Genomic DNA, 10,169 nt, shown 5'->3' on the forward strand with positions numbered 1-10,169 from the left:
TCGCCATAATCCATCTTTTTTTTTAACTAATAAGACTGGAGAAGCAAAAGGACTTTGGCTAGGTCGAATGATGGATTGTTGAAGCATGTCCCTAACCATCTTCTCAATCTCATTCTTTTGAACTAGGGGGTAACGATAGGATCTACTGTTAACAGGTTCCATATTGGGTTTTAAATGGATTGAATGGTCAAACAATCTAGTTGGGGGCAAGGATTTAGGCTCAACGAAAAGATTCTCATATTCGACTAGCAGTTTATTAATGATCTCTAAGTAGTGTACCTAGACCGGACTCCCCTGGGGTGTGCTAACAGTAAAGCTACCCTGCATCATTTGATCTTCCAATCCTTCCTCTATGGCCACCATTGAGAAAAATTGTGCCAGTTGATTCCACCTTCCCTTGAACAATATCTGTAGCCTTTTTCCAAAGATCATCTTACAAGTTCCAGTCTCCTTATCCCCTGATAATGTCATTCTCCTCCCTTCCTTCTCAAAGGATACCTCCATCTTGTTAAAATCAAAGCTCATGGGCCTTACCCCCTTCATCCAATCCACTCCAAGAACCACGTCACAACCCCCCAATTGTAGCAATCTCAAATCTGCCTCAAACTTCTCTCTTTGCATCTCCCAGCAAAAGCTGTTACAGGATGACCTACTCAACACCTTTTGGCCATTGGCCACTGTCACACTCAAGGGAGGTGTCCCTACAAATGGACACTTCATCCGTCCAGTCGTACTTTCATCAAGAAAGTTGAGGGTACTCCCATTGTCGATTAGGATCATGAGGTTGCCTCCCTTGACTTGTCCCTCCACCTTAATGATTTTGTTGTTAGCTACTCCCTTCAAGGCATGAATGGAAATTTCCCCATTATCTTCCTCTTCTATATCCTCACAATCCACTTCCTTTGTCTCTTCTACTTCCCTCTCTTCATTCCCTTCTAGTAGAAGAATCTATCTTTTGCACTAATGCCCGATGTGGTATTTATCCCCACAACGAAAACAGAGGCCAGCTAACCTCCTTTGTTCCCTCAATTGATCATCAAACGGTACTGAACTTGAGCCCACTCCACTTCTACTCCCACTGTTTACCTTCATTGGTTCTCCATCGTATCCCTTTCCCCCCATGTTAAAGGCTCCAGCCACCTTTCCTCTTGTTTGTTGCCTTTGTTTTTTTAATAGAGCCTCCATCGTCAGTTCCTGTAAACGAGCACTCTCTGCTTGTTCTACAATTTGAGGTCTCAACACCCTAACCATCGGCCTAAGCTCTTCATTGAGTCTACTTAAATAGCTAGACACGAAGTAGGTTTTTGATAGATGAGGATTATGTTGGATCATGAGAGACCGTAGCTCCTCAAAACGTATCTGATAGGATTCTACACTCCTGGTTTGTTTGAGTTTATTGAACTCTTCTATGATATCCACCATGCTCTTTTCTCCAAATCTTTCACACAATTTCTCCAAGAACTCCACCCAAGTACAATTCCTCCTCAACCTTATGCGCACTTGATACCAGGTATCAACTACCTCATTGAAGTAGGTCAATGCCAATAACACCCTTTGTCCTTCGGGAATGTTATACCAATCAAACATCCTTTCACATTTTCTTAGCCACCAACAGGGATTCACTCCCTCGAATGTGGGAATTTCCACCCGAGGCATGGGAAATCCCGAGTGGTAGGGATTAACTGGACCATTCCTTCCTCAGTTCAGTAATCCTTCCAACTCCTCCTCTGGGTCAACCTCAACCTCCGAGGTACCCTATTCCCTATCCCTCCTATTCCCTTCTAGAATTGGCTTCATTCTCTCTCTAGGAAGAAATTCGGGAGATAAACTTACCATGTTCTGGCGACCAAACATTACCATAAACTGCTACATTTGGGCTGCCAAATCCTCTCTCACTCGCATTATGGAGCCTTCTAATCTTCACCCCAACCCTTCCATGGAACTCTCTACCTTATGATCCATTGCCACAATCGCTTCATGACTTCGGTTGGCTCCTAACTCCAATTACTCTATCCAATTCTGTGTGTCGGCCATAGTCGAGCTGAACGAATGTAGCTGCGACTCTAAGGCCTTCATGCGAGTTCCCTCCGCCATCGTCTTTATCCCAATGCTCGGCCGAGGATGGTGGCTCTGATACCAATTTGTCACGGCTAGCCGTGATAGAGTCGTCCTCCTAATTCTGATGGGAATTTGGAAGATTTAAGAACAGAACAAGAGCAGAGAAAAAGAGGAAGATAAGAGAGAGAGAGAGATTAGAAGTAGGAAGAAATTTAGAATTCTATTCCACGGTAATTCTCCCAACAAAGCCTTGGAGAGAATATACACACGATAGTGGAAGGAAGGATAGGCCCGCTACAACAGATCCTATTCCCTCTTTTTGTTGCAACCAACCTTTTTGTCCTTTTCCAGCCATTACATGCGGGCCCTATGTGATATGGTGAAGCATAGTATGGGTGCACTTAATGTATTATGTTATTCAATGTTGTTTTGATTCCTATTACTTCACGTTCTTTTTAAATTATACTTGCTGAATCTTATAGCTCATACATGCTTGCTTTTGCAACATTCCAGGTAAAGAAAAAGTTATAAAAGAGGGCGAGGCCAATGGAGCTTGATCTTCGATTGGGTAGATTTGTGTACAGAGCAATTCTGACCAGAAGATTTTTGGGGGTGTTTTAGTGTAGGGAAAGGCTATTTTATTGTGTTATGATTGAACTCAACTACATTTTCGATATTTGTGGGCGATTAGCCCCTAGTGGATATGTTAACTTAGTTGAATTGCAAGTATTTATTTTGGCTTTTGATGATAAATGAATAAGGTTGGGAATGTTCTATTAAATTGAGTAATATCTGTATCATTCTTTTTGGCACTTCCTCTCGGATTTCTTGGTTGCGGGATCTCCAAGAATGGGGTCATCACAATTTTATCACGAACACTCATGCTTGATTAACAAAAAGCTAAAAAACAAAATTGTTAAGAAAGCAAAAACACGGAAGAGATAGAGAGACGTTATTTCACTAGACTAAAATAGTATAGTAAATAAGGTATTAAAAGAGCTTCATTGCTTTCAAACTGCCCCATACATTCATTTCCCTTTTAATTTTGAAATTTTTACCATAGTTACACAATCCGTGGCACTCCCCCACAAACTGCGTTTCTGATCACACACAACTAATCGGAAACAGGGAGGGATGCAACCTAGATCTCAAAAAATGGCAATCCCAAATATAAAAATTTAAAGTGACTTGATAACCCAAATTCAAAGGTCTAAACTCAAAAATTGTTGGGAGATGAGGGAAGTTTGCCTTGTCCTTAAGCTTCAAGATGACTGTTAGCTTTAAACTTGTTATGTTAGCATTCAATTTTTTTTTCTTTCCTGTTCTGGTCCTACTGCTATGGTTTTATGCTATTTATTGCAAACTTGCTTTTTGTTAGGTTGAACCTTATTTTCATTGCAATCTTATGAATATAACAAAATTTTTCCTTTCAATTTTAATAAGCTTGCCAATACGTTATTCAAAGCGAACCACGAACCAAACTAACGTGCCAACTAATCCTACCCTCCACAAATGCTTACCTACCTAAGTAGCATACCTCATACTTGAATACATACCACAAAATTGGAATGTACTATGTTCAGTGTAAGTATGATTTTTACCAAGAATGCTATTAGGTCTCTAGAAAATGCACTAGCCAACTAATCAATAAGGTAATTTAAACTCCTAGGAGAATGCCATGAAAACACATCACAACAGCCATAAATAGCCTAAAGTAGACTTCCAAAACCACTTCCTATATTAGCATAAGCATAAAATTAGTAACAACACAAATCCTTAGTCTTTGCTTAGATGTCCATTTGTCAAGGGAAATTTTCAGTTTATCTACTTCCCCTCTATACATGGTCCATATTACTCAATGCATAAGCATAATTGGTTGCTAGAGAAAAATCCATTTTTTAATAATCAGAAACCTACTTACCCTCTTTGAAGATTTTCAAGGCGCTTTTGATTAAGGAGAAGCTTTATTCTTACCCTTCCTTTTGGTTATCTCTTTCTATTTGGGAAAGGCTTTTTCAACCTTCAGTACCATGTTTTCTTTTTCTTTCCAACAAAATCTCCATTTTTATTCAACCCTAATCAAAAATCTCCTTCAGAACCTAGGCGATGAGAGACAATCAGAATGTCTGCAACAGTTTTTGAAACCCAGGGCAACTAAAGATGACTAATCATGCAACATCAAATCAAGGCCTGTCATATAGAAAGAGAATTATGTTTCTGACAGCTTCATAACTAAATTGAAGCTTAAAATGTAATCCAATACAACTAGTTAATCACCAAACAGATTTCTAATTTATTCATATTTATCACAACTAAACCAGGTCACCTAGTCCAACCAGTTCAACGGAGAACCAGCTTGCCAACTATTTCAACAAGGCGAGCCAATCCGACCAATTCAACCGGAACCTGCTCACCACTCTTACATCCCCCTTCCATTTACAAATCCATGGAAACTAGTAAATGCATGGCTTCCGAAGCTTGAACTTGGTTCCAGGTTTAGAACTTTAAAATCTAGTTTCTGCAGCTTATCAAAATTTATGTAATTAATCCATTTTAAGTCATATATAAGTAGGAAAATGGATGATCACGAACTGACTTCTTCACAAGTTTCACACATTACTGATTCCATCCACGCTTTACAGCAATTTCTACATAGAATAATCCCGCCTAATACGATACGACAAAAATGATCGGAAACCCAACCGCCCTGCTCAATCTTCACTTCCGCGACCAGAACAAATAACAATCCGACATGAAATCATCACGAAACCTAAAAAAACAAAGAAAAAAAGTTGCAAGGGAGAAAAACATACGTCAAGTTCGAGCAAAATCCACTCCTTGGTATTGGTACCGGTGGACCAGTGGTTACGAAGGTCGGGGTCGAGGATGTGCGCAGCCTTCTGAGACGGCGACTCTCGGGAGATGCCCTTGATTTTGTAGCCCAATGGCTTCACTCTGGGCTCCAACTCTATCTCCATCTCTCACTCTTCTCTCGATTTCGGTCTCGAATTTTTCTCTCCACTTTCTCTCTCCGGCAAACCCTGGTTTTCTGCGCTTCGACTTCACCCAAACTGAAACAAGTACTCGTTCTAGTCGAGGAGAGAGACAAGCCAGCAGCTCCCCAGAACTAGTTATAAAGCTGTATCTGTGTTAATACGGTTCTGGTGGACTGCCCGTTGTCTCCCGGCCCATTTTTTTATCGGCCCGGCCCAGCTACTGATCGAGTTACATGATCGGATCCTACTAAGTAACAGCCTATTTAGAAAGCTGGCAAAAGACATAAATATACCCTCAAACTTTATTTTTATAATTATTTAGCTTCCTTAATTTTAAAATAAACCTATCATGCTCCTCAATTTTCAATTTTGAAACAGTCACACTTTAATTAGCAATTGCAAACTAATCACACATCTTGTGCTCTAGTTAACATTACACGTGAAATGACGCACAATTAATAAACTATCGTATAAATTGTTACATTATTTAGGCATAAAATATTTTAATATTTATATTTCCTATATACATAAGCTTAAATCATAAGAATACATAATTATCAAAATAGTTATCTACACTAAATACTATCACCCCCAAGTCTAGGGTGTAGAAAAGCCAACCATATCTTCTAATTCATTAGGGTTAGTGTACCCTTCATCTAATTCACTTTCTTTAGGTACTGGAATGATTTAGGACTCACCTAGTAAAGTCCTATTGATCTTGATTAAGTAATCCATTGGATCTCTTCTAATTTTTTTTACACTTTGGGTGATAGTCACCATATGTTAGAGGTTGTTCATTTTCTCTTAGTTTATTGAAGAGTCACTCACAAGTCTCGGTGTTTTCTTTTATGCAAAACCTTGTTAGCTATCTCCTTCAATTTCTCATTCAACCATTAAGAGTACAAATTTAATTTGTGTCAGATATATTCTTTCAACATTTTTTAAGTATTTAAAGAGATAATCATCGAACTTCATTTTATCATATTCTCATAAGTCATATTCCCCATAATTCCTTAGGTGGATAACAAAAAAAAGTAGGTCTCCCTTCATTTTGTGCCATGGTCCTTTCATCAAACAAATAAATAGTCATGTTAGAAATTTAAAAGAAAAAATTGCATAACCCAAAAGCAATTTTCACTCAAACTTAGATACCTTTTTGACTTACTTTACTCGTTTAGCAAATTTTTCTTTAGGTTTATTCTAATACAAAGTGTAATATCTCGTTCTCTCAAGCGTGTTACTAAAATAAAATTGGGAGACTTTTTTTAAAAAAAGAAGTAATTATAATTAATTTAACTTCTTGGCTACTAAAGTGAATCCCTTAATTCATTTTTCTTTAATTAAGTAATTTAACCACAATAGTTATTAGATAGCCTTACCCTTAATCTATTTAATAATACAACTCATTTATTTCAAAATCATGATTAATGGTGATAACCAAAGTTTCAATGCATCTAAACATATTTACATTGAATCTTAATAATGTTACTATTTTATACTCTTTTCAAGTCATCATTAGCCCACCCTTAAATGCAAGAGGTTCATAGATTTTTCTTTTAAAATGGTTGTTACTCAATGTCTCATTGAAATCAAATACACAAATAGTTATTAAAATTCATAAAAATTTCTCAATAAATATAGTACTTATAAGGTGGCCTTGTGTAAAAATGTCATATTTAAATAACACCGTTTGACCCTTTGATAAATTACATAAATTCAATTATTTACAATTTTGTTCTTGTTGTAGCACATTCTGTATTCTGAGTATTTGACTAATTAAATTTGTACTTTTTTGTGGGAGCCATGCACCATTGGAAAACTCACTCGACAAGGTACAATGTACTAAAAAATTATTTTATTTTATTAAAATTTAATTTTTTTGAATTTGACACAAAATTGGTTGGTTTAAGTAAGTGAGTACACTATGCAGTCGTTACCAAATTAGGCACATCTTTTTCTACAAAAAATGAAATGACACGAAATCAAATTTGCTAGAACTAAACTTCCTTTTCCATCATCTATAACTTTATTATAATTTAATACATTATCTACCATTCTTAAGAAGTCGTCAAATCGAGTGGTTTAGTGTTTTGTTTTAAATTGTTTAGAGAAATTTCACGAAAAAAATTTATACCTAAATGTACAAAAATCCCTTTTCAATGATTTTTACATCAAAAATTTGAAAAACATCCTAATTTCTAAAAAAATGATATAGTTAATCACATAGCCATATATTAGGAACTCTATTTTAAGTCAAAACAACAAGTGTTGCATAACATATATATTTCATTCCAAATACTGATAATAAGATTACTTTACATCTAACTTTTAACAGGCCACATATTATTACAAAGGATTCATTTTCATACAAAATTCGACCAAATCAAATTATGTAATTTAAAAACTCACGAGAACATGAACTTGTAATATCTAATCAAAACGAATTAAAATATTCATCTGCTAGAAATAATGAAACAAATAAATCATTAAACCAGACTTACCTAGTTGCACAACGGAGATAGGATCAACGGTTGAATCACTGGCTCGAAACGAAATCACAGTGGAAATCGTTTATTTCCACAACCTAAGAGTCACACACACACAAACTTGATATTTGGAATTCTCTTAAGAGAGATTTTTCTGTCGATTCTATATTTTCTATATATTTCCTTTCTGATTGTGTATAGAAGATATGCGAGAGCATGCCCAACCCATCTAGCCACTTCCTCCATGAATAGAATAAGAGGGTGAAACTGCCTTCTGCAACCACACACAGTTATTGTAGATCCAAACTTGGGTTTTGATCTGGATCTGGTTACTAGATCCAAACCCGTTATGGGCGGATCTACCTGGGTACACAACCTAAATTTGCTTCATCTCCCACTCGCGCATAATGGGTTCACATACCCATATACTTTCATTTCTCTGTGAATTCCATACTGACAAATAGGTTGTGCGCCGAGCATACTTTTTTTTTCGAGAGCTCATTGATATACAACTGTTAGGTATATATAGCAGCTTCGTTATTCAAGTAGAGTTTGTATACTATATTTCGAAACTATCAAGTCACATTTATTCATATTTAGATCTCAATTTTGATTTATCACTTTTCAATAAAATCTGTATTCACCATTATAATTCAACGAATGATTATAATTGGTCGATCTGTGAATACATCCAAATGTGACACTCAAACAAATCTTTCATTCATCTTGTAATCCTTCCATCATAATTCAATCGCTTTTTCATATATGCTCCATCCAACCGAATCATACATGGTCTTTGGTAACATTCCAAGATAGCTGCACTGAATCATAACTTCAAGAAACAGTTAAAGGTCAAAGGGAATTTTATGATATCCTTGTGACCTCGTGGGTCTCACACAACTAAAAGAAGAGATCCATATCTTTTGTTATCCTATTTTTGGTTGAACTTTGCACACATGGTATGAAACATGTGCTACGATATTATTCTTCTTTCCCCGTGGAGCATATGTCTCATTTTATATAAATATCGTACAGGTGATAATTCAGATACACTCAGTATCTAACTTGAGTCCACAACTCTACTTTTCATATATCTATTAAGAAGGACTCACACCTAGCATTCTTAGACAAGTAAGGTGAGAAACGAATCTTCACCTTTTGACTATCCTTTATAGTCTCATCTTAATAACTCATCAAGGTGATTTTGTTTTAAGCTTAAGCTCTCATTAGCTTACCTTTGTGATATACTTAAAACTTATCTTTCATCTATTCATCACTTAGTCATAGATGTCGTTGTTTGTGTGAGAAAACCAACCATCTGTCCGACATACCTTTAATGCACGAAGCATTGTGTATATGTGTAGGCATTATAAATTTGTGTATTAAACACAATTGACATTAATAAACATGAATCATGAATTGACATAAATTGGAAAAATATTATATATCAATGTTCACAAAATAAAAAAAAAATATTTAACATCTACACATTTCCAAGGATTTAACATGATCTGGAATAAATCTTTTGGAATGGGTTTTGTGAACAGATCTGCTATCATTTTGTGTATAGAGATATACTCCAAGCGCACCTCTTTCTATGCAATAATATCTCTCACAAAATTATATCTTGTGTCAATATGTTTGGTTTTTGAATGATATTTGGGATCCCTAGTGAATGCTATTACAACTTAACTGTCCCAATTCACAATAACAGAATTCGACAAATCATTCACAATTCCCAAGTGGTTCAGAAACCTCTTCAACCAAACAGTTTCTTATACTACAACTGATAATGCTACAAATTCAACTTCCATTGTAGACAAAGCTACACAAGTTTGTTTCTTGCTACTCCAAGAGATAGCTCCATTGCTAAGTAGAAAAGTATATCCAGAAGTAGATTTTCTTTCATTTAAATATCTTCCCCAATTAGTATTAGTATACCCCTTAAAGTGTAAATCTTTTCCTTGATAATAGAGGGAATAATCAATTGTACCATTCAGGTACCTCATTATCCTTTTTACGGCTTTTCAATGGGGCTAGCCTGGGTTTGACTGATATCTAGTTACCATGCCAACTGCATAGTAAATATTTGGTCGTGTGCACATCATAGCATACATAAGACTACCCACGACATTAAAATAAGGACCTTTAGCCATCTGTTCCTTTTCTTATGGAGTTTTAGGACACATCTTTCTAGTTAAGCCTTCGCCTTTAGCAATTGGAGTATCTACAAGCTTGCAATCTTGCATATGAAATCGTTTAAGAATCTTTCGAATATATGACTCTTGAGAAAGAGCTAACAATTCCTTTGAACGATCTCTCTTGATCTTAACACCAAGAATATACGGTGCTTCGCCTAAGTCCTTCATCTCGAAATTGGAGGACAACCATTCTTTGATACTCAAAAGATACTCCTTATCATTCCCAGCCAAAAGTATGTCATCAACATAAAGAGATAATATTACAAACTTATCATTAGATCTTTTGACATACACATACTGGTCCTCATCAATCATTTGAAAATCACATGAGATAATCGATTGATAAAACCTTAAGTACCACTGACTGCAAGATTGTTTCAATCTATAAATAGATCTCTTGAGTCTGTACACTTTGTGCTCTTGACCTT

General features: G+C 36.0%; 1 protein-coding gene across 3 annotated transcripts in view; it reads right to left on the reverse strand.

Moving 5' to 3' along the window:
• Positions 1-5,166, reverse strand: part of LOC127814284 (uncharacterized) — a 159,081-nt gene extending 153,915 nt beyond the window's left edge. For all 3 annotated transcript variants that reach the window (XR_008026325.1, XM_052355701.1, XM_052355700.1), the window contains exon 1: positions 4,872-5,166. Coding sequence is in view for 2 of the 3 variants with exons in the window: in XM_052355701.1 (XP_052211661.1) it covers positions 4,872-5,036 (165 nt within the window). In the remaining variant the exon portion in view is untranslated. The remainder of the gene's footprint in view (positions 1-4,871) is intronic.
• Between the last annotated feature and the right edge of the window lie 5,003 nt (positions 5,167-10,169).

Source organism: Diospyros lotus, chromosome 12 (assembly GCF_014633365.1).
Source record: "Diospyros lotus cultivar Yz01 chromosome 12, ASM1463336v1, whole genome shotgun sequence".
In the NCBI taxonomy this organism is placed as follows: Eukaryota; Viridiplantae; Streptophyta; class Magnoliopsida; order Ericales; family Ebenaceae; genus Diospyros; species Diospyros lotus.